Consider the following 27,866-nt stretch of genomic DNA (forward strand, 5'->3'; position numbering starts at 1 on the left):
GGACCTCCAGGTTGATACAGTGCAAAGAGCCCAGTTCAGGAGAGGTTAGGAGAGGCCTGTGTTCAATTCCAACTCTGGCTCAACTCTCAAGTTGGGTCATTTTGTAAAGTTTAGTAACTCAGGGCTGTGGGGCTGTGGGGTAAATCACTGAATATCTCTGCACCTTGGATCACTTCTGTAAGATGAGATGTTACCCCGGGAGAGCTTTGCAAACTCTAAAGCCTTGGTTCAGTCATGATCACGAATATCAGGAATGTCATTCGACGTCATGCGCTGTCATGAGTATCACTGCACATCCACACAACCCTCCTCATGCTTTTCCTTATCTCCTCTCCTGTATTTTTATTTATTCTCTTAAGTAGTTTCCAATGACATTTCAACCTGGATTGGAGCACCTTTTGCCCGGACAGGTTTGTCACCTTAGATCAGTTGACCTTGGAGGTCTCTGTCAGTTCCAAATCTATGACCCCGTACATGGCCCTGATGTGAGAGTGCTGGCTTGATTCAAGAGAAGACAGCTCCTAGCGATGTGCACTTTGGGGTGGATGGACTTCCTGGAGGAGAGTGCAGTGGAGAGATGGGGAGGTGGAGTGGAGAAGTGGAGAGCTCCCCTGCTGAGCATCTTCAGAGCACTTGGGATGTCGTGCCAGGGTTCTCATCCAGCCAGGGCTTGTCCCCATCCGACCGTGAGATGCTCTGATTGGCTGTGACCAAAGTCCGCAAGAGGCACATTCCTTGGACTTGTTGGTCTCCTTCCCCCCGCGCTCCTGCCAGACCCACGCAAGACCGCAATGAAAGCCGTGGCAGCTCATGCTCCAGTAGCTGCTGTTGAGGATGAAGCGGGGATGAAATTCTACAGGAAACTGGATAACAGCCTGCAAATTAAATCAATATGTAAAGGTGGGCAAAGTGTGGGTGCCCTCCCCCCAAAATGGTTCACCATGCTTTCAGAAAAAAGATCAGGGAAAATGGACTGGCACATAGCAGATCACAGGCCTAGCTTAATGGATGATGATGTTTGTTCCTCACTCTCAAAGAAAAACCCAACATCAGGGAGGCGATGCCATGACAAGCACACGGATTTGAGTGAGGGGGGGCTGTGCTGAGTCACCAGCCTCAATTTCTCCTCCAGAGCCATCTGTCTTAATGGAGAAAAACCAACCGATTAACTGGTGTGGAGGCATTTATCTGTGTGCAATGAGCCCGTTGATTTGTTAGAGCAAGGATCAAAATCAACATCCAACTGGAAAGGAGAATAAAACTAAGAGGAAAAATTCTAGTCTGTATTGTATAGTTTGTATGACCAATTTGAACAAACTATCAAGGAGTGAGAGTTCTAACAGACGGAGGAATGGATATCGATACAGACTGTGCTTCTCACAGAAGGTTAGCAAACGTGAAGCAGTCATCACACCAAGGAGACTGGAAGTGTGTGTTTGTGTGTGTGTGTGTGTGTGTGTATGTGTATGTGTGTATATATATGTGTGTGTGTATGTGATTAGAAACAATACTCAGATGGGATGACCACTTCGGTGATGCCAGTTGCAGTTCCTTCATGCCAGCCCACCCTATGGGACTGCAGTCCATGTCATGTTGCATACGTGTCCTCAATGTCTCCTGATGTTTGTGTGGGCATCACTGAAACAACCAAACTTTTCATTTGTCTTCCCTTACCCTCACCCTAGGGTAGCCTGTCTTTTTTTTTCATTCACTGACCTGATACAGCTTTTCCCTGGCACAATCCTGGCCAAAGAATGGATGGGGCTGGGACATTTCCTCTCTCGGGGACTGTTCTTTTCTCTCTTAGAAGAGGGGCTTACACTAGAGGGTCTCTTCCAGTTTTCCATTCAGCCTGGGCTCCATCATTGTCTCAAGCTTGAAGGAAGGTTCTGGACTCTTTGACTGAGACCTGGGAGGGAACTCAGCTGTCCTGAGCCTTGGAAAGGGCAGCCCCATCACAGAGAGCTTTGGGGACTAGGTCTCACCTGAGCTTTCCAGCTCTATGAGGCAGATCTACAGGGGTGCTTCAGTGGACAGAGAGGAAAACTGAGGCTCAAAGGGAGAAAGCAACCCTCCCACCCCCAGCTAAAAATTGTAAGTGGTAGGGTTTAAACCTCTTTCCTGTAAATCATACTGATGTCACCAGAGCCTGAGAGGCACTGACATGCCCTGTTCTAAGGCCTCTCCCATCTCTGCCCTTCTTATATTTTGTTTTTTTTATAAACATTTTTATTGGTACTGAGATTAGATTTGCACATGGTGCCAGTCAAATAGATTCCATCTTAAACCAAATCAATTCCCTTCCTACCTCCCTCCCTCCCTCCCTTCCTTCCTTCCTTCCTTCCTTCCTTCCTTCCTTCCTTCCTTCCTTCCTCCCTCCCTCCTTTCCTTCCTTCCTTCCTCCCTTCCTCCCTTCCTTCCTCCCTTCCTCCCTCCTTTCCTTCCTTCCTTCCTTCCTCCCTCCCTCCCTCCCTCCCTCCCTTCCTTCCTTCCTTCCTTCCTTCCTTCCTTCCTTCCTTCCTTCCTTCCTCCCTCCCTTCCTTCCTTCCTTCCTCCCTCCCTCCTTTCCTTCCTTCCTCCCTTCCTCCCTTCCTTCCTCCCTTCCTTCCTTCCTTCCTTCCTTCCTTCCTCCCTTCCTTCCTTCCTTCCTTCCTTCCTTCCTTCCTTCCTTCCTCCCTTCCTTCCTTCCTCCCTCCCTCCTTTCCTTCCTTCCTTCCTTCCTCCCTCCCTCCCTCCCTCCCTCCCTTCCTTCCTTCCTTCCTTCCTTCCTTCCTTCCTTCCTTCCTCCCTTCCTCCCTTCCTTCCTTCCTTCCTTCCTTCCTTCCTCCCTTCCTTCCTTCCTCCCTTCCTTCCTTCCTACCTCCCTCCTTTCCTTCCTTCCTTCCTTCCTTCCTTCCTCCCTCCCTCCCTCCCTCCCTCCCTCCCTCCCTCCCTTCCTTCCTTCCTTCCTCCCTTCCTCCCTCCCTCCCTCCCTCCCAGGCATCCTCTGCCTCCTCCCTGGGATGCCCTTTCTCTTGCTGCTCTCTCCCAAGGTCATTCCGCCTCCAGGAGGCCAGGGAACATTCTCAGAAGCGTGACTCATATGCGGGGCCATACCTCATCTGGTGCCAGGGTGTGGCCGAGAGGTGTGGCAGGGCAGTGGGAATCCAGCCAGGACTGGACTGGGGAGGGGTGTTGGGGCGTCCCCAGGAAGCACCCCTTCCTTGCCCCCCCCAGCAGCCTCTCTGGCTGGTCATGGCAACCACTGGGTGTAGACATCATGTGCCGGCCCCTTTCACAGAGAAGGAAACTGAGGCCCGGAGGAAGGGAGGGGTTTCTTTGGGGTCCTGACCCTCTTTCCCAGAGCCCTGAGAAGCCCACTGGCCTGCCTCAGATGGGACGAGGCTGGGGTGGCAGCCTTGAGCAGTGAGGCTCTGATGGTCCCGAGTGGAACGTCTTTTACCTGGGTTCAAGGAGTCAACTTTGCAGATACAAGGAGGGGACATCTGGCCAGAGGGCAGCTCAGCTGAAAAAAAGCTCTGGGAGTTCCAGTGGACCCCAAGTTCAGCAGAAGTCACTAAAACGAGCAGGTGGCCAAGAATGGGGAGGGGGTGAAGTGGGACTTCAGCCAAGGTCTTCCCGGCGCCCCCCAACGCCGGACCTTAATAACGGCCTGAGTCCAGTCTCAGACCCCAGGCTCTGACCTGTCCTGTCCTCACTGCTTCTGCCCCAGCTGGCTAATGAGGAGAGGTGGAGAGTCTGAGGGGCTGGGGGCAGGGGGGGGCAGAGATCTATGAGGGGGAGAGGGCTGGTCTACACTGGCCAGCCGAGGCAGACCCACCACAGACCACCAACATGGGAGATGCCCTTGGTCTTAATGAACTAGGCTGAGTGTGTGCACAGAGCCGGAAATAGAGTTGGGGGGAGACCAGGACCCCTCCAGACCTCAGCCTCTTCTAACCCCCAAGTCCCTGTGAGTGTGTCTATGTGTGAGTGTGAGTGTAAATATATGGATCTGTGCAAGTGTGTGGGAGAGGGTATGTGTGTGTTATGTCTGTGAGTGTGTAAGAGTGGGTGTTGTGTGTCTGTGAGTGTGTAGGGGTGTGGGTTGTGTGTCTGTGAGTGTGTAAGAGTGGGTGTGGTGTGTCTGAGTGTGTAGGGGTGTGGGTTGTGTGTCTGTGAGTGTGTAAGGGTGGGTGTTGTGTGTCTGTCAGGGTGGGTGTGGTGTGTCTGTGAGTGTGTAAGAGTGGGTGTGTCTGTGTGTGTCAGGGTGGGTGTTGTGTCTGTGAGTGTGTAAGAGTGGGTGTGGTGTGTCTGTGAGTGTGTCAGGGTGGGTTTTCTGTGTCTGTGTGTAAGGGTGGGTGTGGTTTGTCTGAGTGTGTGTAGGGGTGTGGTGTGTCTGTGAGTGTGTCAGGGTGGGTGTTGTGTGTATGTGAGTGTGTCAGGGTGTGTGCTGTGTGTCTGAGTGCAGGCATGTGTGAGTGTGCCATGTGGCTGTGTGAATAAGGGTGTGGGTTGTGTGTCTGTGAGTGTGTTAGGGTGTGGGTTGTGTGTCTGTGTGTAAGAGTGGGTGTGGTGTGTCTGTGTGTAAGGGTGGGTGTGGTGTGTCTGAGTGTGCATAGGGGTGTGGGTATGGTGTGTCTGTGAGTGTGTCAGGGTGGGTGTGGTGTGTCTGTGAGTGTGTAAGGGTGTGGGTTGTGTGCCTGTGAGTGTGTAGGGGTGTGGGTTGTGTGTCTGTGAGTGTGTAAGGGTGTGGGTTGTGTGTCTGTGTGTAAGAGTGGGTGTGGTGTGTCTGTGAGTGTGTCAGGGTGGGTATTGTGTCTGTAAGTGTGTAAGAGTGGGTGTTGTGTGTCTGTGAGTGTGTAGGGGTGTGGGTTGTGTGCCTGTGAGTGTGTAGGGGTGTGGGTTGTGTGTCTGTGAGTGTGTAAGGGTGTGGGTTGTGTGTCTGTGTGTAAGAGTGGGTGTGGTGTGTCTGTGAGTGTGTCAGGGTGGGTATTGTGTCTGTAAGTGTGTAAGAGTGGGTGTTGTGTGTCTGTGAGTGTGTCTGGGTGGGTGTTGTGTGTCTGTGAGTATGTAGGGGGTGTGTTGTGTGTCTGTGAGTGTATAAGAGTGGGTGTTGTGTGTCTGAGTGTGAATAAGGGTGTGGGTTGTGTGTCTGTGTGTAAGAGTGGGTGTGGTGTGTCTGTGTGTAAGGGTGGGTGTGGTGTGTCTGAGTGTGCATAGGGGTGTGGGTGTGGTGTGTCTGTGAGTGTGTAAGGGTGTGGATTGTGTGTCTGTGAGTGTGTAAGAGTGGGTGTGGTATGTCTGTGAGTGTGTAAGGGTGGGTGTTGTGTGTCTGTCAGGGTGGGTGTGGTGTGTCTGTGAGTGTGCAAGAGTGGGTGTGTCTGTGTGTCAGGGTGGGTATTGTGTCTGTAAGTGTGTAAGAGTGGGTGTTGTGTGTCTGTGAGTGTGTAGGGGTGTGGGTTGTGTGCCTGTGAGTGTGTAGGGGTGTGGGTTGTGTGTCTGTGTGTAAGAGTGGGTGTGGTGTGTCTGTGAGTGTGTCAGGGTGGGTATTGTGTCTGTAAGTGTGTAAGAGTGGGTGTTGTGTGTCTGTGAGTGTGTAAGGGTGGGTGTTGTGTGTCTGTCTGTCAGGGTGGGTGTGGTGTGTCTGTGAGTGTGTAAGAGTGGGTGTGTCTGTGTGTGTCAGGGTGGGTGTTGTGTCTGTGAGTGTGTAAGAGTGGGTGTGGTGTGTCTGTGAGTGTGTCAGGGTGGGTTTTCTGTGTCTGTGTGTAAGGGTGGGTGTGGTTTGTCTGAGTGTGTGTAGGGGTGTGGTGTGTCTGTGAGTGTGTCAGGGTGGGTGTTGTGTGTATGTGAGTGTGTCAGGGTGTGTGCTGTGTGTCTGAGTGCAGGCATGTGTGAGTGTGCCATGTGGCTGTGTGTGTCTGTGTGAATGAGTGTGCGCTGTGCGGGGTGGTCGGGCTGGGTAGGCAGGTCCTTAGGGCAGCTCAGTGACCCCGTGGAAACCATGCCAGACCTGGAGCTGGGCAGATCTGAATTCAGACGCGGCCCCAGACCCTTCCTAGGTGCTGCGGGACCCTGGGCGAGCCCCTCGCCCCATCTGCCTGGAAAGCCACCCCCCCCTTCACCAAGGAAAGCCCCGAAGAGGTCACGGCAGGGCAGCTGGACAGCCGCAGAGCAGGGCCTTGGACAGACGGACTTTGAGGCGGGAAGGCCTCAGAGAGGAACCGCAAGGGCCCCGGAAAGAGCCAGACGAGGCCCCCTGGGCGACAGGCAACGTGATCTGGGAAAGGTTTTAGGGGAGAGAGACACAGAGAGGTCTGGGGCTGGGGGGCTGCAGGGGCCTGCAGCGGGGAGGTGATCCCAGAGCTGCGCAATTAAGGAAAAGGAGGGTTCAGGAGGCAGAAAGGAGGCCTGAACGTGCCTCAGGCTCGAGGAGCCCCCCAGGGCTGGGGAGGCCGCCGTCAGCTAGTGGGGGGCCCTGAATGTGGGGATGCTGAGGGGTTGGGGCTCCTGAGCCGCGGTAGATGCTATTTATGGAGAACCTGGGCGACGGGTGCACGGGCCTGGCAGTGTGAACGTGTGACCCAGGGGCACTCGGGTTCAAGAAGTAACATCATCCGAGATGCAGATAACCAGGGAGTCCAGAGGACCAGAGGACGGGAGGGCCCCGGGAGTGAGCGATAGCAGCCCCCTGGGGACTGTCCCTAGGCCTGGGGTCTCCATGGGGTGGATGACTCTCTGGGGAGGGCTTGGAGCTGATCGTCAGCCAGCAAGGCTTTATCGTGTGCCAGGGTGGGAGGGGGCAGGACACAAGGCCCTGGACGGCAGTCCACTGGAGGAGGCCAGAAGGGCAGAAACCTGTGTTGGGGGACAAGCCGGAGGCTGGCCTGGAGAGGGCAGAGCCTGGAGAGGGCAGAGCCCGGAGCCCAAGGCTGCCCCTGTGGCTCCGCCGTCCTGCCTCGCCCGCTCACTCCTTGCTCTGGAGCCTCCGTGGCTCCCCGCTGCCTGCAGGACCGAGTCCACATTCCACAGTGGGACGGTCCAGTTTTCTGCGATTCCGCTGTCCTCTTTCCGGCCTCATCGCCGTCCACCCCAGACAAACCCAGACTCACAGAAGGGGCCTCAGACAGATGTGGCCATAGGCAAGTGGCCTCTCTGAGACTCAGTTTCCTCACCTGTCAAAAAGAGGCGGTGGGGGGCCGGTGTGGGCAGGGGGCACATGCCTCTAGGAGAAGCGTGCCCATGGGGATCCCTCCTCCTGGAGGGGGGCTCTCCACCCATTTGACAGATGAAAATTTGAGGCCCAGGAGGGGAAGAAGGGTTTTATCCGGGCCAGGTCACGGCCAGGCCAAGGTTGGCACCGGTGTCTCTGGCTGCTGCGACCCCCTCCCGCCTTGGCCCCTCTGCTTCCCCTGCCCTGCCCTTGATCGCTTCACCTGAGGGGGGTCCCTTCCCGGTGGGCCCCCTCCCCCAGCCCAGCTCTCCCTATCTGGTCGCCCTTCCCCGAGGCAGGAGGGATGACTTAACAAAGCAAACAGATGGGGCTCAGGTTTCAGCCCGTCCCTGCACCTGAGCCTGGCTGGCACAACGTGGAGCTCTCCCCTGTGGCCAATCAGAGGAGGCCGGGGCCCCTGCCCCGTCGCCGCTCGGCAGCTACCGGGAGGCAGGAGTCCGTGCCATTCCCTGGAGCCGGACTAGCCCCTGCCCGGCCCCCCAATGAGCACAGCCGGGGATGAAGCCTCCCTGCCCATCGGGTAAGTGCTTCCCAGAGCCCGGGCTCGGGCAGCCGCCGCTGGCAGGGATGTGCCAGCTGGAACTGGAAAGGAGAGGCCGAGCATGACTAATCATGGGGGGCTGGGCCCAAGGGGGTAGTTGGACAGGGGCCCCCTCCCCCGTCCCACGGAGGCCCTGCGGTTTCTCTGGGGCCCCGGACCCCTGTGCCTTGTTTCTCCCAGAGCCAAGCCCTTGGACTGGCCAGGAAGGGAGGTGGGTGTGTGTGGAGGAGCTTCCTCGGGGGCAAGAGACGGAACAATCTGTCCCCTCCATAGATGGGGAAACTGAGTCTCAGGGCTACAGGGATAGGATCATAGACAGAGATTAGAAGTTGAGAGGAACGTCAGAGACCCTGCAATCTAAGCACCGAGGAAAGAGGCAGACTGAAATAAGCACTTATGAGGCACCTACTGGGTACCTGCCTCTCTGCTAAGTGCTTTAGGGTTGTTGTCTCACTTCACCCTCACCACAACCTTGAGAGCTAAGGACTATTTTTATCCCCATTTTATGGATGAGGAAACTGAGGCAGGTGGATTTGTTCAGGGTCAGAGCTGGTAAATGGTGGAGATCATATTTGAACTCAGGTCTCCCCGACTCCCTGTCTAGAGAGGTGAAGAGACTTGGCCAAGGCCTCTCAGATAGGATTCCGGGAGGCGGGTGGTGGTGTGGAGCCAGGAAGATGGGGGTCGGGGTGTGCTGGAGCCTGCTGTTAAATTTTTGTACCCCAGAAAATGACAAATGTGTCAGATGAGGACTGTTTGATGCACAATCCTGACAGTCAAACATCTACCAGCACTCCAGCTGGGAGACCTGGCAAGTCACTCCCCCCTGCCTCAGTTTCCTCGTCTGTAAAACAGGGCTCTTAATGGAAGCCCATCTCCCGGGGTTGTTGGGTGGATCCTATAGGAGAATAAGCGTAAAGGGCTTCAGATGTGTCAACCTGTATTATGGCTCAGGGACTCCATGCGCCCCAACCCTTTCCTGTTACACAAGGGGAAACTGAGGCCCAGACGGGTGAAGTATCCCGCTCAGTGCCAGGCCTCAGTATTGCCCTCTGTAACATGAGGATGTCGTAATTGTGCCCACGGCCCCCCTTTTACATAACAGGGGCAGGGGAGAATCTGAGCTCCAGGCCTTGGATGAGCTACCTGGATTAGAAAGAAAGCCCTGTCCTTGAGGACCCAGTGGGGGGCAGGAGGCAAGCATTTATTAAGTGCCTACTGGTTGCCAGGGACTATGCTAAGCTTTTTTATGAATATTATTTAGCAACTACATACAAATAATAAACTGAACAAATAAATTAGAGCTATAATCCAGAGGGGGAGCCCAGGGCCAAATCCTGATCTGCAATGAGGACTCCTGGGACCTTGTTGGGCAGGAGGGTGGAAGGGTGCCGAACGGAGGGTCAAGAGCCCTGGGTCCAGCCTTGGCTCCAAGACAACTTCTCTCTGGGTCTCAGTTTGCTCATCGATAAAATGGGGGAGAATCCCAGTCTGAGAGTGGCATGAGACGTCTCCAGGACTGTCTACCTGGACATTGTCCTGACTCCCAGGAGCTCCCCACCCTGAGTCGGCCCATCCCATTCTGGGACATTCTCATTTTGGGTAGAAAAACATGCTTGAAGACAGTTCTCTGTTTTGCTCTACCCAGCCCTGACATGCCCTGTCCTAGGCCTCTCCCAGGTCTGATATTTTCAGTCCTTCCTCCTTTCTTTGTCTCCCAAACTCTTTGCGAAAAGCCTCGTATTCAGTAGGCACTTCATGAATGCTTGTCACCCTGACTCGTTTTCTAAGTGCTTGTCCATTCTGCGGATGGTGGTTCCACGCCGCACTCCCAGTGGTCAGTCAGCAGGGGGGTGTGAGGAGGTCCGGACCCAGCCGGTCGGATGTCCATAAGGGGTGGAGAAAGGCCTTGGCACGTCCGACGTCTCTGGCAGACATCTGGGCTGAGGAGATGCCCTCTGACCCGTCTTGGGGCTGGGCCTGTGGCTCGGCTGAGTTTTCTCCCTGCTCTTTACCCACCCCGGGACGGTATTTACCAAGGGCTGGTGAAGGCTGACTCGTGAACCAGGAGACGCCACAGAGGGCCACCCTGGCTGCCGCGATGATTACGACACTCTGCCCCGATTCCCCAAGAACTGGACTCACCATGTCCTTCTAAAGCATAGCCTGGACTCTGGACCTTTAAAAAGAGAAGAGGCAGAGTAAGCATTCATTAAGCACCGACTGGATGCCAAAACACAGGAAAGGGACCAGATTGAGGGACCGAGGGAGCCTAAGCCCCGCCGCTTTACCTCTCTGGACCTCAGTTTCTTGAAGACATTGGATTGGGCCAATTCTAATCCCACACTAAAAATGTGCCCTGTGGCCACAAACTGTTCCCCTGGCCCTGCCCCCTCTGGGGTTCAGAAGCTGGGACGCCCTGAAAATCTGGGTCATGGGAGGATCAGAAAGGCTTCGGGGAGCTCACGGATGAGGAGGGAGAGAGAGGAAGGTGGGAGGAAGGGGGGACCGTGGGGGCCCTGAAGGAGCCTGGGGGAGGAAAGGAGGACCCGGCAGGGGCCAGGGGAGCTGGGGAGGAAAGAACAAACGCCTGGGAGGGAAGGCTGGTGGACAAGTGAAGTCAGTCGTGTTGAATGAGAAGAGCCTTGTGTGGTGGGGGGGGGGGGGGCTGTGCCAGAGCTCTGATTAGACTCTGATAAGCAAGAAAAATCCAGTGGCCGGAGAGCCGAGCAGCGGGACATGCAGCGGCTGACCCAAAACGCAGAGGGCCCAGGAAAGAGGCTCCCAAGGGGCTAGGAGAAAAATGCAAAGGAAGCCGCCTTAGAGAATCGTGCCCGGCTCCGCACCCCGGGACAGAGGCAGGCTGGGGGCCGTCAGTGTTGGGGGGCAGAGGGCCGGCCGCTGGGGAGGCTTTGACTCTGGAAAAGCAAGGAGGCAGAGACGGGCAGTGGCCCAGGCTCATGGGGCGCCAGCTGTAGGGGGGCTGAGCTGGAGATACAAAGCAAGGCGCAGCTGCCCTCGGGGGCGCCCCAACCCACGGGGAAGGGATAAGGGGGACCCCAGAGCTGGAAGGCTCAGAGAGGGCAGGAGAGAGGTAGAGCAAGGGGAGGGGAGGAGGAGGAGGAGGAGGAAGGAGAGATGAGGAGAGGAGGAGGATGAGCACAGGGAGGAGGAGGAGGCCAGAGGCCCTGCTGAGGACAGCACCCCCCAGCCAGGCTGGCCAGCAGGGGGCGCCGGCCCAGGCTCTCCGCTTCTCCTGGCCTCTCTGGCCTCTCTGGCCTGCGGGGCCTGTGTGGGGCCTTCTTCCCGGCCGGGCATGGGCCGGCCCCCGGCGGCAGGGGGGCTGAAGGGCATGACCGATGCAGAGGCTGGCGGCCCTCCTCCAAAGACCTGGGCGGCCCAGCTCGAGTTCCAGCCCCAGCCCCAGCCCCAGGTAGCCCCAGGGAGGGGAGGTGGGGGGTACCTCGGGCCTGGAGCCACTGGGCCTCGAGTCTCCTCTGGGAAGTGGGGCTGGTCCTTAGGAGGGGGCGGAGGAGGAGCCCCCTCCTCCCTGGTGCTGCCCCCTGGGAGGGGACCACCTGGGGAGAGGGGCAGGGGAGCCCCCAGACCCCAACTGACTGAGGCCTGTGTCCAGAGCCCCCTGGGGGGCTGCGGGGGCAGGGTGGGGTGGGGGAGGGCAGCAGAAAGAAGGTCCAGGGCTTAACTTAGAGACTGGACCCTCCAGCCAGGGGTCAGGCCGGGGTCAGGGGTCAGAGGGTCAGGGGTCAGGCTGGAAAACAGAGGCGCAGAGACCGCTCCGAGTGACCGTGGGCCAGTCTTCCTTCTCCCTGGGTCTCAGTTTCTCCCCCGACCCCCCGTGTGTCCAGTAGAACCGGTGCTTCCTCAGAGCCAGGGTGCTGAGGGCCTACACAAAGGACACAGGATTACGAGGGAAATGAAGACTGGAGAAACACGGTTATCAAAATATTCTGCCTAAAAATCGGTCAAGGCGATGGGTCTGGGCTCCGGGCCTGACACCCCGTGGTCCAGGACCCGCGAGGTGGGGGGCCGTAGTCCCGCCCAGAGGCGGCCCTTCTCACGCTGGGTCAGTTCCCCACTGGGACCCTCTGACTCAGTTCTGCCTTTTCAGACCAAGGCCGCTGCCCGTCCCTGTCCTCTGGGAGCAGACTCCCCTCTCCTGGTTCTAAGCACCAGCCCCTTGCATACGGTGAAGGTCACATTCCTTTAGCATCCTCCCCTCCTAGCTCGAGGTCCATTAAGCCCTCCAGATTTTCTTCTCATGAACATTGTCTTCCCCAGACTCTTTTTGCGCTGCTGACATTTTGGACCCCAGCGTGGGTCTTTACATTTGTAGCCGTTAAGTTTCCCTTGATCAGAGGCTTTTTTAGTTTTAAGCTGTTAGAGCTAGGAGGACGCTCCCAGACCCTGAATGGCCCAAAAGAGATGAAGAGGGGTTGGTTGAAGGTCCTGGCTCCAGGAGAAGCCTGTCCTAAGCCTCTCCTCGGCCGAGGTCATGGTCCGGACGAGGGACAGCCCTGCTCCCAGGACCACCAGATCTGTGATTGTCTCCCTCCTCTGGGGCAGACCACCCCCCACTCCACACCCTCCGTGGTTTCTGGGGGTCGGGGTGAGCAGAGGCGGGACCTGCCTGTGGCTGGGTCCCCTCTGCTGGGCCCAGGGCCTATGGCACAAGCTTAGACCTAGCGCTGGGGGCCCTCAGAGTCCCATAAGCCCAGCCCCCTCAACGTCTGGAGGAGGACCCAGAGGCCCACAGGTGTGAAGTCTGACTCTCTCAGATGATCCATCAATCAGCAAACATTTATTCAACTACTATTATGGGCCGGGGGCTTTGCTAGGCACCAGACACCATAGTCCCTGCCCTCAGGGAGCTTAGCCCCTGTTGGGGAGATGCACATCAGTGGCAGGTAGAAGGGGGCACAACAGTTGGGGTGCCCTGTAGAAAGGGGTCTAAGGAAGACAAGGCATTGACTCGGTGAGGCAGAAGTAAGCAGGATAAGGACAAGAGTCAAGTGGGCGGGTTTCAGGGCCACTGGTCCATGAGCTGCCCTCAGGGTCACAGGACCTTAAGCTGCCGGGCAAGGGAGTGAGCCTCCCTTCCCTGGAGGTCTTCCTTTGATGCCCGTGGGTCAGGGGTCAGGGGAATGAAAGGATTCTTGTTTCTGGGTAGGGGGCTGCTGAAGTCCCTTCCATTTTAACATCCAGTATCTCTTTGGTACAGACCTTCCATGTCCAACTTGAACGTGGCCTTGGACGAATGCATGACGGCCCTTGACCTCTTTCTCACCAACCAGTTCTCCGAGGCTCTCACCTACCTGCAGCCCAAGTAGGAGCCACTCTCCCTGACAAGTTTGTGGGGGCTTGGGGAGGGGCGCCGGAGGGATGGAGGTGGCAAGGGGGGAGGTATGAGTGGGCCTGTTTCTCTGTGAATGTTTCAACTCGGGAAAGGGTAGCACCAATGAACCTGAGAGCTCTGTAGCAGCTGGACACCTTACCACCTTTGAACCTGTTTCCTCATCTGTAAAATAGGGATAATAATGGTTGTTGTGAGGATTGAATGCACTTAATCAGTTCAGTTTAGATCCTGGCAATGATGATGATGATGATGATGATGATGATGATGATGATGATGATGATGATGATGATGATGATGACACGACAAAGTCTCTGTCTGCTTCTGGGGGAATCATTCCTAAATATTCCTCTGGCTCCAGAGGAATCTTAGTTCTGATACTGAGGGCAGCCCCTCTGGACCTGCCTGCCCATCTATGGCCCTGGGGGCTGCGGCAGGTATAATGACAGGTACAAGAGGGAATGGGGACATGGTGAGCACCGGGGCTGGGAGGCTTCAGGGAGGAAGGAGTCCTTAGGCCAAGTCTTGAAGGAAAACAGGGAGGAAGGAAGGAAGGAGGGAGGGCATCCCAGGCAAGGGGTGTGTGGCCATGGGAGGTGGCATGGGAAGAGGAAAAAACAGCCAGGAGGGCCATTTTGACTGGAATGTAAAGTCCTTGGAACTGAGGGCTTTTCCAAAGTTACACGCCAGACCCTTGTGTATGAGAGAGAGACAGAGACAGAGAGACAGAAAGACAGAGAGACAGAGACAGAGAGATGGAAAGAGTGTGTGCCAGTGGACACACTGAAGGAAGTGCTTTTATCTGTAATGTTGCTAGTAGCTCACCTGCTTCCTTTCATGCCCACCTGGATGCCAGTCCTGACTGCTGTAGATCAAGGTCCCTCTGTGGACAGAGTAAACAATCTTTGTGAGTGTCCATCTCCTGGAAGTTGACCTGACACCGAGCCTCTCTGGTCTTGGCATGGTTGGGCCTGGCATGATGGGCCCTTTCAGGAGCCTATGGTACTGGCAGTGCCCTCCCATTAGCAGGGTCCCATTGGAGACAGATTCTGGGGGAGAGGGGAGGTGGAGGAAATGGGCTCCAGGAGAGGGATGCCAGCAGCCCCCCTTCCTGGGGCATCTGACAAGGTTCTCTTCACATAACCCTGAGGAGGTGGCAGGGTGGGGATTATTACACCCATTTTAGAGATGCAGAAAGAGGCCAAATGAAGTGAAGGGGCATGCAAGAAGGTCATGTAACTAGGAAGGGTCCTGTTGGGATCCAAACCTACTTCTCCTGACTCAGTACTTTGAGAGTCTATCATTGGAGGATCAGTTGAAGGGCCTGTGGGTGTTTAACTGATAGAACAAGAGAATGGTCTCCAGGGGTCTGGCAGGTTATTCTTTGGGGGGATTAGCCTAGTTCTGCTTGGACACAGAGGGCAGAACCAGGAGGGCACAAGTAGAGCCCATGGTAGGGGAGTGGAAGAACTAGGAGAGTTCTTCAGGAGAGGACTGGCCTGCCAGGGGATGTCCTTGGAGGTTGCTCCAAGTAGAGGCTGGAGAATCACTTGTCAGGGGTGCTATGGTGGGGTGCCGGGCCAGGCGGCACCTGGGGTTCCTTCCAAGTCGAAGTCTTTCTGATTCTCTAATCTTATCTCTTTGTCATTTGGGGAGGAAGCCCTGAAGACTTGACCCAGTGGGTTTGTGGATAGTCGTGCCCTCCGCCCTCCTCGCTCTGCTTTCTCGTGTCCTGAGCAGGAGGCAGGCCATGGGGAGTTGTCCCATCGGGCCTCCTGGGAGTCTGGCCTAGCAAGTGGGGCAGAGACCAACCTAGTGGCCCCTGGTTCCCAACTGCTCCTTTAAGGTTAAACTTTGAGCCCCCATTGGGCAACAGGAGGCATCTTTATTCATCCGCCCCAATGTCATGGCACTCACTATAGCCAAACCCTTTGGGGTCACAGGGATGATTGGTGGAAGGGACCTGAGGAACGATCTCGTCCAACCCTGACTCTTGATGAGGTGAAGGGAGTCACCTCAGGATCCCCAGATCCCCCAGACCCTGGGACCCAAAGCCAACCTTTGCCCATCCTAGTACAGGGGCCTGAAGTTTAGGGAAAGGGAAGAGCTGGGGGCCTCGGCCTCTGACAGAGAAGAGCCTTGGCCAAAAGCAGGGGTGTAGGACCTGGAGATGGGACCTTGGAGAGTCCAGCCCCTCACTTTCCAGAAGATGACCCTTCTTGGCCAGTCTCCCCATTGAACCAGAGTCACTTCACTGAGATACAAAGGAGAATGGCTTCACGGAGATGACTATGATTGAAACAAGGGGCAGTGGGGGTGGGGGTGGGGGAGGAAGGCATTCCAGACCTTTCAGGACACAGTGACGCACAGGGAGGGGAAGCAATATGACTTAGGAGCTGCTTCTCTGAGGACAGGCTGAGGAGTGCCAGCCTAAGGCCTAGAAGTTGGCACTCCTTGGGAAGCCACGACTGGGCTCTGAGCTGGAGAGGGACATCATGAGACCTGGCCCTGGCAGCACTGAGCTGGCAGCCTGTGGAGGGCAGGGAGGCTGCCTGAGAAGCTCTGGGGTAGCCAGGGTGGGTGGGGATGGGATGGTGGTAGAGAAGCAGGATGGTGGAGATAAAATCACTAGGAGTGGGCTCCCTGAGGGGGAGAAGGGGGTCTGAGGGCAGCAAAATGGGAACAGGGAGCTGTTTCAGGAGATGAAAAGCTCAGATTTGGCCCAGAGGAGACAGGGGCGCCCAGGAGATGCCCACAGGTGTCACTGACCCGAGAACCATCCGGCTCTTGTTTCTGTGCTTAGACTGATAGAGTCCTCAGGGAGGTAGAGCTGTAAGGCAGGAAGGCCCATGGGGAGCTAGGGGGGTTCCAGTCTGGGGATGGCTCAGGAGTCCATTAGCCTACTATGTGCTAAGCCCTAGGAACGCAAATGCAAATGGAAAGAAAGATATTTCTTGCCACAGATGGGCTTATATTCTAATGGGGAAAGACCTCGGAGAAGAAGTCCAGAGAGGCAAGGAGCCCCTGCCCTCAGCGAGTGCCTGGGTCTCCCCACACTTTCCCATTGCCATGCTGGTGGGGAACATTCCTGGGCCTGGTGTCTTAAGGTTCCTCTGACCCTGTGCTTGAGTCTTCCCCAGAGAGGATGAGAAACTGGGAGGTCTCCCAAGCTGTGGGAGGATGTTCAGATTGGCCCCCCGGCTATCAGACATGCTGGGAGACCGCCAAGCAGAGGTCACTCTAACCTGAGTGGAACGTCGGCTTCCTGATCCCAATGACCCAACAGTTCAGGCCAGACCAAAAGAAAATTAGGCAATAAGCTGGAGGGTTTTCTTAAATATAATTTTTATATATATAAAATATAATTTCTTAAAAATGAAGGCCGGGGCGGCTAGGTGGTGTAGCGGATAAAGCACCGGCCTTGGAGTCAGGAGTACCTGGGTTCAAATCCGGCCTCAGACACTTAATAATAACCTAGCTGTGTGGCCTTGGGCAAGCCACTTAACCCCATTTGCCTTGCAAAAACCTAAAAAAAAAAAAAAAAAATGAAGGCCTAGTTGCCTCCATGGGCCTGTGCTGTAATAGTCCTTGTGAGCCCAACCTGGAGCTTTGGTTTGGAATCAGGAAGGCCTGAGTTCAAGTCATTAACCTCAGTCTGCCTCAGTTTCCTTATCTGTAAAGTGATGATAATGACAGCACCTCAGTCCCAGAGCTGTTTTAACATATGTCATGTACTTTGAAAACCTTAAAGTTCAGTAGGTATAAAAAGGTTGAGAGAAATAGTAACCATAGTAGCCGATAATTAATAAAATGGGTCAGTGGCACCTGAATGCCCGAGACCCCTTATGGAACCCACTCAATGCTTATATGCCCTTGGAAGAGTGGGCCTTCCTGGGGGGGGGGGAACAATCCTGGGGGTGACTGGTTAATAAATCAATATTACAATGAGAGGTGGGCTTGTTGTAATGAGGGTCCAGGGGCCCAAGCCTGGGATCACTCAGCCCGGGTCGAAGAGTGATCAGGGGGACCCGCTTGTACCCAGCGCCGTCAGAGTAAAACACTGCACCAGAACGCACCAGTTCGCCTAAACTGAACCACCTTTACCTCTTGATCAGCGCTGGGTTTTCCCGTCGGGTCAGTCTGTCCCAGATTTCATCTCCTAACGAGCCCTGCACTTCTAGGCTGATTTCTAAATGAGAAAAGGAAGGGGCAACACCTTAGTCCTAATTCAGTCATTGGCTATTAATAGCGGAGGGCTGCACTCAAGCTAATTATTACCATTCCGATAATTATTATCGCCATCATCATCCACACTGATGGGGCCTCTCATGTCTTTTAAATTTCTTAAGAAAGGCCTTCAGCCGCAGCAGCACTTCATAATTGGGACAGAATAGGCTGGGATCGGAGGACCTGAGCTCCAGGCTCTCATCACCTTGTATTAGATGAGAAAGTTGAGCAGAGGTTAAGTGACTTGCCCAGGGTCACACAGCTAACGAAGAGGTTTCTAGGATATTCAGGTCAAAATAGCCAATAGTCATTTGGAGACAAATTAGCAGGGAGGTCTGGGCTGGATGAGTAGACCTGAGAACCATCCGCAGAGGGACGAGAATTGAATCCAAGGGAGTGAGAAGATCACCAAGTGAAATAATGCAGAACCTGGAGAGAAAGAGACAGAGAGAGAGAGAGAGAGAGAGAGAGAGAGAGAGAGAGAGAGAGAGAGAGAGAGAGAGAGAGAGAGGAAGGTATAGGCAGTACCTAGGAAGAGAAGATGAAGGGATTGTGTCAGAGGCTACAGGATGGAGACTCTGAGGCTGTTGGCTATTGGATTTGGAAAATTTGGAGAGAAAAGAGCAGTTTGGGTCGGATGAGGCAGGAAGCCAGACTGTGGCATGGAGAGGGAAGGGAGCACCTGTTCTGAAGACTAGCCATTGGGGAGGGACTCTTGGGTGGGGGGAGACAAGGAGGAAGCAGCCGTAGATGGAGAGAATGAAGATGAGAGAGTTGGGGGGCAGTAGAGGCGACAATCTGCCGGAGCAGGTGGACCGGAACGAGCTCCCTTGTCCATGTGGAAGGCCCACCTTGGGCAGGAGAAGCCAATGTGAAGGGGCAGGAGCAGGTGAGAGATGTTGGTTGAGGCAAAGGGGAGAAGAGGGAGCTCTGAGTGGATTTTGTCAGTAAAAAGTGAGAGAAGGCTTGCTGTCTGGGAGGGGAAGGGAGCCCTGGGAATTCTGAGGAGGGACAAAAAGGTTTGGAAAAATCCCTTTGGTGAGGAAGAGAGCCAATTAGGGAGGTGTGAAAGGGCTGTCTTGCCATCGTGAGGGCCCAGTGGAGATGATGGCACAGTCAGTTGGAGGGGCCCAGGGAGCCCAGGTCTATGGGCGGTTCCATTCTTGTGCAGCCAGTGGACGGCAGCATGGGAGCCGGCAGGCCAAGATCTTTGATCGGCCGAAGGAGCAAAGGATGTTGTCCTGGGCCTCAGTTCCCTCTTCCATAAAATGGATTAGATTAGAGCAGTGTGTCAAATTCAAAGAGAAAAAGGAGACTAATCTGTATATAAGGATCCTCACAGGCTCCCCATTGACTTAGTTTGAAAGTGTGATATTATCTAGGTTTTATTGTATTTTTTAAAAATGATGTCCCTGATTTCCCTTTAATGTGGCTCAGGTGGCATTGGGGGCTGCCCCGTGGGAGGCCCTCCCAGCCCCAGCTCCAGGTTCCCCGGGTCCCCCTACACAATCAGACAATCTAACGTGTGGATGTAGTGAGATCCCGTGCAGCAGTGTGTGTAAAGGCCGGGCAGATCTCAGTATTTTATCAGGGCCATTGGGGGGGGGCTGGAGAAAGAGAGGGTACGCACCAACCACACTATTTGGCTTCACAGAACCAGGGCTTATAGCCCAACTTTGCTACTTGCTAACTCTGGGACTCTAGAAAAGAGAATTAACCCTTCCAAGCCTCAGTTTCCTCATGTATAAAATCTGACCTCTGAGGTCCTTTCTGGCTCTGTGATTCCATGTACCTTCAGCTCCCTGGGCCTCAGTTTCCCTCACTGTAAAATAATGCAACAGGACCAGATGATCTCTCTGGTCCCTTCTAGCTCTGGATTTGGATCCAGTTGACCTCCAGGACCCACTGGGACCGCGGGTTGCCCCTGGGTTTCTGCCCAAGGATGGGAAAGTCCAGTGACTTCCAGGGGTGCCTTCCCCTTGCCCAGGGACTGACCTGAGGGAGGGGGAGGGAAACAGATGAGAAGGGCCAGACCTCTAAGTAACTCTAGGGATGCCAAGAGAGCCAGGCGGGGAGACAAGGTCCTTGGCCCAGCAGACTGCTTTGGGGAGCCCACCCTGAAGATCTCCAAAGCTCTTTTCTCACTGAACTGTGGTGAGGGGAGTATTGTGGCCCCTATTTTATGGATGGGGAAACGGAGGCCCAGAGGCAGCAGTGACTCTTCTGCCCATGCCAGGGCCCAGTCTGCCAGCTCTGAGCTCCGGTCCCTTCCCAGCCTGGCTCGGGTGGGTGTCCATTGTTGGTTGGCATAGACGGTTTGGCAGCTGCCTCCTGCCAGGGGACGGACTGGTTTTTCCACCCAGATCTGTTTACTCTGAGGAGGAGCGTCTTAGTCCAGTGAAGTCTGTTTGCTTTTTATTTGTTTGCATATGTCCAATTGCCTCAGTTTTAGACTGAGAGCAGGAGTCCCGTGATTTGTTCTCCTCTGCTGAGCCCCCGACGGGCCTTGGCTTCCTCCAGGGTGACCCGCCTCGGTCTCTTCCCCCTCCTCCTGTCAAGGAAGGGGATCCCTGGGAGGCTTTCTTGGGGCCCCTCCAGCTCTGGCTTGTCAGGGTGTGAAGCAGCCCACCTCCTGTGGCCCAGGCCTCCTCTGAACAAGGCCAGAGACAAATAGGCCAAGATGCCCAGGAAGATAGACAGCAAAATACAGAGCGGGAACACTAACCAGAGGGGAGACCAGGGAAGCTCCTGGGGGGGGCAGCAGCTGGACTGAGCCTTGAAGGAGGGCAAGGAGACAGGAGGGCATGCCAAGCAGGGTGCACAGCCTGGTCAAAGGCACGGGGAGGAGATTGTGTCCAGCCTGGAGGATAGCCATGTGGTGTTCATGAAAGGGAATGATTTGAAATCAGTCCAGAAGGTTTACGTGGCAGACGGGGAGGTGATGGGAGCCCCAAAAACTTAGGAGCAAAGGACTGCCCTGGCCAGCCCCGCACTGGAGGCAGGGACCCAGTTCAGAGGCTCTTCCCTCTGCCTCCAGGGCCTGAACTGGGGTGTTTGGGGAAGCGGGGATTGCTGGGCAAGGGTAACACTGCCCTGACAGAAGGAGGCCAGCCTCTTGGGGGATCCCATTAGGAATCTCGGTCTGTGAAGGCTGCCTGCTCTGGGGTGAGCACAGCCCTTGGGACACAGTAAAATCGGGGGTGGGTCTTTGCAGCCCCCCGATCTGGAAAAAGGAATTCCCACCAAAGCTCACCTGCTGGGTGGTCATCCAGCCCCCGCTTGACGACCGCCCAGGAGGAGGAGCCTGTTCCACACTGGGACTACTTGTTAGCAAGACTGTCTTGACATCCCACCCGAATGACCCTCTTTCCCACTCCCACCCAGGACTCCATTTGGAACACATGGGGTTCGACGTGTTGATGGTGAGGCGGGGGAGGGGAAGGGGGGCCGGATGTCCAGGGAAGAGCCTGGGCTGGATGGACGTGGGAGCTTTAGATCACTGAGACTGAGGAAGTCACCCTCCTGGGGTTGGATTAGGGGCCTGTGAGGGGGGTGGCACGATGAAGAGAGAGAGGGGGGGGCCAGACAGACAGAGACAGAGACAGAGAGAGAGGGAGACAGAGAGAGAGAGAGAGAGAGAGAGAGAGAGAGAGACAGAGACAGAGACAGAGACAGAGACAGAGAGACAGAGACAGAGAGCGGGTGACAGAGACCTCTCCCCCCAGGGGGTATTGGGGCAGATCACGCACCGAGCCCCTTGTCTCTCCTCTCCCCGGCCCCCCACCTCCTCTTGGCCCAGGCCCAGGCCAGGACACAGCTCCGGCCCTTCAGTCACTCTTTTGGCGGCCAGTCGGGTCCTCGGTGGCTGGGCCTGAGTCTTCCTCTGGGCCCCCGCTTGGCCACAGACAATTTTTTTTTCTTAGATTTTGCAAGGCAATGGAGTTAAGTGGCTTGCCCAAGGCCACACAGCTAGGTAATTAGTAAGTGTCTGAGACCGGATTTGAACCCAGGTCCTCCTGACTCCAGGGCCGGTGCTCTACCCACTGCGCCACCTGGCCGCCCCCACCACAGACAATCTTTAGGGAGCGTTTTGCAGCCACTCGTCACCAACACTAGGCGCTTCTCCTTCCTCCTCGCCCCCCAGACTGAGCCCTGGGTGGGGGGGGGGGGCTGGGTCCTTTTTCTTCCTTGTTCTTCAGTAGCCCGAGTGTAGGCCTGGGGTGGGGGGCTGGGTCCCCCCCAGGACTTCCCAGTTTTCCAGTGGACTCTCCCATCCGCTGCCTCAGTGGAGCGAAGACGGTCGCCTTTGTGCAGCTATTATTGTGCCATTTACCAGACCGGGAAACCAAGGCACAAAGAGGGAGGGATTTTCCCCAAAGACGCAGCGAGTCTGTGGGCGACCACAGCTCAAGCCCTGGTTTTCTGCCCCCAGCCTTGGCCGCCTGCTCCGGCCTGGGCCGGGAAGTTCCAGGCTCTCGGTCCAGTATAGGTCACCCCTCCAAAATTCACTCTGGACGTAGGCGCCCCTGGTGTTGTGCAGAGGGGGGAGGGGAACAAGGGATGCTCTTTGCCCCCGTTGGGGGAAGGACTGGACCTAAACCAGGCTCAAATCTCCTGAGCCTCAGCTTCCTGTGGAGCTAAGTGAAGGCCTGCCTGGAGGCCCAGGTGGATCGTGCTGGGGAGCCCAGAGAAAAGACACTGACCGTCACCATGGGTGGCATCTGGGGCACTTGGGGTGGGCACAGTGCCTTACAAAGGGGATCTCATCTAGTCTTCACAACCACCTGGGAGGGAGGTGCTATGATTATCCTCATTTTACAGATGAGGAAACCGAGGCTAGCACAAGGTGAAGTGGCCTGCTCAGGGCCATACTTGCAGCCAATCAGTGTCTGAGGCAGAATTCGAACTCAGGTCTTCCTGACTATTTGCTTTGCCAAGGATTGATGAGAGATGTCTCTGGCAGTGAGACAAAAAGTTGGAGGGTTATCCCGGTTCAAGAAGGCCTTGCTGAGGGTTTCCGGGATGTTTCCGAAGGCTCTGGCTGTCCCTTGGGCATCGTGGGGCTGCTGCCCGGGGTCCCACAGCCGTCTGGCCCATGGGTGGGGCCTGTCAGGGTGAGGCGGGTGAGGCTCCGGGCTGGAGCTAAACAAATGGACTTGTGTTTGCTCGGTACATACGGGCAGGCAGAGCCCTGGGGATGGGGGCCCACCCCAGCCCCACCCCTCCAGGGAAGTGGAGGCGGGAGAAGGGCCCAGCCTGGCAGCCAGAGTCCCCGGGTGTGAGAGGGTGGCAAGTCACCTCCCTGTCGGATCCGGAGAATTCTCACGATGGGAGCGGCGGTGGGCTCGACAGCATCACCCCGTGGTGCGGCGCAGAGCACCCGTCTGTGTGACCTGGGACAAATCACCTCCCCCCGCCTCAGTCTCCTCCTTCACAAACCGAGGATGAACCAGATGAGTTCTGAGGTCCGCTCTGAGTCAGGACAGCTGGGGGGGGTCCAAGGATTCTGGGAACCCCTGATGCCCACTCATTCTCCCCCCAGCTCAGTCCTTCCTCCAGGGAACCTGCCCCCAGCGCTCGTGAGCTCTGGCCCCAGGCCCCGGCTCTGGCACTGAGACGCAAGGTCATAGCTGCCAGGGGGAGCCCTCACCTGAATGAGGAGAAGGTTGTGACTCACAAATGTGGTAGGACTTGAACCCAGCTCTCTGGGCCCCGCAACTAGCTTCTTCTTCTCTAGAACATGCTGCTTGTGTGACCCTGAGCAAGTCACCTCCGTTACTGCCCATTCATTCATTCATTCATTCTCTATAGTAGCGGCTCCAAATACTCTCCTCTCTCTTCCTCCTGTCCCAGATCAAGGCTTTGTCTTGGGCGGGGTGGCGGGGCAGGGGGCGCATCTACTGTGCAGTGGAGGGGCCCGGATCCTTCCGTTCATATCCAGCCTCAGATACTGCCTGGCGGGGCAGTCTGGGCCGGGCACTCCTCTCTTTTTTGCCTTGGTTTCCTCATCTGTAAAGAGGGCACAGCCGCTAGACTCCCTGGCAGGACTGTGGCGAGGCTCTGAGCCTGGCCCAGGAGCACGTTGTTATTTTTATGATTATTATGATAGCTGAGCAACTCGAGGCTCCTCACCCCTCTCGTGACTGCTCGCCCTCGGTTTCTCTCTTCCTCTCGTCCCTTCCTCGTCTTGGCCAAGGCCAATAGGAGGATTGCGTCTTCCTCTCCCACCCCTCCCTCCCTCCAAGTCGCTTCCCTGCTGCCTTCAAGTACGCCCAGGTAGCCCCAGACTTGGCCCCCCTTACAGTCTGTTATGCTCCTTGTGCCCCCCTCCCTCCCAGTCAGAGTCCTAGAGCATCAGGTCCTCTTCCCCAGCATCCTTGCCCTTGGTCTGCCCATCTCTTCCTCTCCCACCTCCAGACTTTTGCCCAGGCTGTCCCCTGTACCTGGAAGGCCATCCCTCCTCCCCTCCACCTCTTCCAATTCCCAGCGTCTTCCAAAGCCCGGCTCAGCCCCAGGCCCCTGAGTTCCTGGAGCTGCTGGAGCCTCTCCATCCCCAACCAACTGGTATTTCTTTTGCAGGGATCGGCCCAGGCTTCTTCTGGTCACTTTGGGACCCGGGCCTCCAGGCCCAGTCTGTTGTTTTCTGTGATAGTCTTGGCCACAGGCAAACCCTTGTCGAGAGAGTGAGCAGGTTTCTCAGGACTTGGTGGGCTCTCTGATGCCACTTTTCCTGGGATGCAGCCCCTCCCTTGGCATATTGGCCCCCTGGAGCTACCTACTGTTTATCTGGCTCCTATCGCCCCCTCCACCTAAGGCTGATGATAAAGGTGGTCTCCAGGGCAGCCAGGGTTGCTCTCTGAGGTTGGGAAAGGAGAGGGAGAGCCCTCGAGCAGGTGGTGAAGGCCAAGCCATTAGTAGGCACCTATTAGCCCCTGGCACCCCTGGGATCTAGGGCCTGGCATATGGGAGCAGTCAGTTGATTGGGTGTCAGCGGGTGCTGAGGATACAAAGACAGGAGCAGAGCAGCCCTGGCCTTCCAGGACCTTACATTCAGACTGTCCAAATTCTTGATGGTTAATGAGAGCAAACACTTGTGTGTTCAGGGGACTCTGAGCTAGGCTTGGGTCCAGGCGGACCCCGGTTCAGACCGTCCCTCAGACCCTGGATTGTCTGAGCCCCAGGTTTGTCATCTGTGAAATGGAGGCAGCCACGGCCCATCTGAGTGGGCTGCAGGCCCATGTGTGTGGAGCACCTCACAACCTAAGGGCGCTACGCGGATGAGAATGCCTGTTGTCGGATGCCGGGTCTTGAGCTTGCCCCATTTGGAACTCACTCTCTCCAACGTCCCGTGGAACCCTGGGCCCGACTCCCGTTGGAGATGCAGCTCATTCCCACAGCTTCCACCTTCTTTCTTTCCCCACAGAACCAAGGAGAGCATGTACCACTCCCTGACTTATGCCACCATCTTAGAGATGCAAGCCATGATGACCTTTGATCCTCAGGACATCCTGAACGCCTGCAACATGATGAAGGAGGCTCAGACCCTGTGCCAGAAGTAAGGGGCGAGGAGCATGGGGGGCCGAGGCGCTGGGGCTTGGGATCCCTCCTGCTGCAGGACAGTGGAAAGGGTCTTGGCAGGCATCCCCTCCCATTCCATGTTCCCATGAACCTGACCTTCTGCAACCAGACAGACAGCTGCCCAAAGGGATGTGGTTTCAGAGTAAGTTAAAAACCCACCTGCAAGGGGCAGCCAGGAGATGCAGTGGATAGAGCATCAGCCCTGGAGTCAGGAGTGCCTGGGTTCAAATCCAGTGTCAGACACTTAATTGCCTAGCCCTGTGGCCTTGGGCAAGCCACTTAACCCCATTTGCCTTGCAAAAACCTAAAACAAACAAACAAACAAAAAAACCAACCCACCTGCTCAAAACCCTCTTTAGTCTCATCCCTGTTGCCATGCCTGAAATTCCACCACTAATAATTCAAGAGTCTTGTCCCCAGCCTTAGCCAGAAGTCAAACCCCCTGCCTTGTTCCCCTGCCTCATCCTTACTCTTTGAGGCCCTAAAGCCTCAAATCACCACGAGATGCCAATGGCCAGAACTAGAACTAGTAAGTTGTCCCATGAAATGTACCAGGCAAACACAGGTGGAGTGTGAAACCGGGGGTCCTGAGCCTTCTCGGCAAGGTAGCTTGAGAGGCCTCAGGGTTGCAGGTGCGACACTGTCCTCTAGCCTCCTAATTAATTAATTATTTTAATAAGAAGTTATTATGCTCAGCTGCTTTATCATTCTTTGTGCCCTATTGACCTGCCCTAATTCTGGCTCTGCCCAGTGCTCCTACTGTTCTAGCCTTCTCTTCTGATGTCTGAGCCATCTGGAATTTTTTGTTTGTTTTTGCAAGGCAATGGGTGAAGTGACTTGCCCAAGGTCACACAGCTAAGTAAGTATTAAGAATCTGAAGTTGGATTTGAACCCCCAGGGTTCTATCTACTGTGCCAGCTAACTGCTTCTTGCAAGAGAAAAATGCATGTGGAAGATTCTGACTGGGCTTCAGAGGTGCCTTTGGGTTCAAGGCAGTTTGACTCAATTCGGCCAACATTTACTGAATGTCTGCAGTGTGCAGGGTCCTTTACTCAGGCAGGCAGGCCCTGCCTTCAGGGAACTTACAGTCTCCTGGGAGAGACAGGAAAAGCTCCAGAACAGGATCCAAGGTCAAGAGTCAGGAAAGGCTCTGAGAAAACTGGAAAAGGAGGGGACACCACTCGGTCGGATCAGGGTGGACCAGGGAGGGCTTCCTAAAGGAGGCTGGCCTTGAGCAGAGGCCTGAAAGAATAAAGAGTGGTGTTCCAGGCAAGGGGTCTGCCCTGTGCAAAGGCATAGAGCCAAGCAGGCTGGGAATAGCTTAGTGATCTGGAATACCGGATGAACACAAATATTAAAATGAAATAAGCCTGGGATGAAGGGGAATAGGACCTAGAATAGACCTGGATGTTTTACGCAGAGTTACCTTCATCATCTCCTCTCTCATGTTATAAGGGAGAAAACCAAGGCCCATAATGGGATAAGACTTGCCCAAGGTCACTAGTGCAGCAATTCAAATCTAGGTCCTTGGGTTTCAGATTCTGTGCTCTTTTGCTCATGGCTAAAACCTGGGAGAAGTACCACATTGGCTGCAGGCAAACATGGTGGAACAAACAGAAGATAAATTTTGGATCTAAAGATTCAGTTTTGCAAATACAGTGGTAGAGATGTGGTTAGGCAGCAGTTCCTTTGGAAAAGATCGTTTCTGTTGTTGGTGGTTAGGCAATGGGGTTAAGTGATTTGGCCAAGGTCACATCTAGTAAGTATCAAGTATCTGAGGCCAAATTTGAACTCAGGTTCTCCTAACCCCAGGACCAGTGCGCTCCCCACTGTGCCACCTAGCTGTCCTACCTTTGGAAAAGATCTGAGCCTTGCAGGGGGTTACAAGCATGAGTTTTGGAGCCATGAAAAGGCGATCTTGGGTAATAAGAGAAAGCCACGTCAGAGTACAGGCCTCACTTAGACCTGCATAAGGTACTGGGGGGGGGGGGGTTGACCCCAGAGAGACAAGAGAAGACTCTGGGAAGAGGAATTTGACTTCTTCAGCTTGACCCCAGAGAGCAGATGGGTTGGACTCTCTGGTCCAAGTAGAGCAGATTGTTTTGAAACAGTTGGGGCAGCTGCTGGAGGCAGCCCAGTTTATCGGCAACTGGACTTGCACGGTGTCTGGAAAATGCTAAGTGGTAATATATGATTGCTGGCTGACCGGGAAGCCGATCAGTCCATCAGTAAGTATTTCTTAAGTGCCTACTCTGCACCAGACACTGTGCTTCTGCCAGATTTGGGGAGATTTGGGGAGGCATCCTGGGAAACAGGCCTCACTGTGGAGTCTCTAAGTGAGGGCCAAATTCCTGCCCCGCTACTTGGGCCAGTTCCTAGTCTTCTCTGGGCCTTGGGTTCCTCTTCTGTCAAATGAGAGGGAGGATGCCCCCAAGGGCCCTTCTGTGCTCTGGCCCTGACTGGTTTCAGCCAGCTGCCTCTGCCAGCCCTCCAACTGTGAGCTCCAGCCTAGGAAACCACCCTAGGAGGACCCAGGTGCCCCAACTCCTGGGGAAGGTCAGTGGTTGCCTGGCAAGCAGGTCAATAGCCACCTCCCCACCCCCCCACCCCCCAAGAGGGCAGAGTTGTTTGCTGATGCAAGTCATGGAGTGGCTTCCTGATCATCAGGAGCCTGGCCCTGGTGGCCTTCTGAGCTACCTCCTGGCGCCAGCTCAGTGGGGTGCCCTGCACCAGCCAGGGACGGCCCTGGACCTTTCAGGAGGGAAGAGCGAGGGGTTGTCCAGATGACCTCCATAGCAACTTCCTTCCAGGTGCGCCAAGTTCCTTCCTCATCATGAGCCTGTGAAGGAGGCAGTTTATAGATAGGGAGTGCTGGTAAATGTTTAACAAACAGCTGTCCAAAAAGGCAGGGCATACTTAAAGTTTAACCTGCTCGG

At 55.5% G+C, this 27,866-nt stretch overlaps 1 protein-coding gene and 1 long non-coding RNA gene across 4 annotated transcripts in view; one reads left to right on the forward strand and one right to left on the reverse strand.

Annotated features, from left to right (window-relative positions):
- Positions 1-336: 336 nt before the first annotated feature.
- Positions 337-11,392, reverse strand: LOC141512482 (uncharacterized). The gene is made up of 3 exons (XR_012475507.1): positions 11,218-11,392; positions 9,791-9,933; positions 337-875 (listed from the first exon to the last, which is right to left on the reverse strand). It is a non-coding gene; the product is annotated as an uncharacterized LOC141512482 (long non-coding RNA).
- TTC39A (tetratricopeptide repeat domain 39A) overlaps positions 7,616-27,866 on the forward strand; it is a 44,642-nt gene continuing 24,391 nt past the window's right edge. Inside the window, exons 1-3 of one of the 3 annotated variants that reach the window (XM_074221476.1) lie at positions 7,616-7,733; positions 12,994-13,098; positions 24,776-24,907. In XM_074221476.1, coding sequence (XP_074077577.1) covers positions 7,696-7,733; positions 12,994-13,098; positions 24,776-24,907 — 275 coding nt within the window. In that variant the 5' untranslated portion in view covers positions 7,616-7,695. Of the gene's footprint in view, positions 7,734-9,702; positions 9,956-11,005; positions 11,188-12,993; positions 13,099-24,775; positions 24,908-27,866 lie in introns of those variants that run through there. The other 2 variants (XM_074221477.1, XM_074221475.1) reach the window with 2 other exon arrangements.

Source organism: Macrotis lagotis, chromosome 2 (assembly GCF_037893015.1).
Source record: "Macrotis lagotis isolate mMagLag1 chromosome 2, bilby.v1.9.chrom.fasta, whole genome shotgun sequence".
Taxonomy (NCBI): Eukaryota; Metazoa; Chordata; class Mammalia; order Peramelemorphia; family Peramelidae; genus Macrotis; species Macrotis lagotis.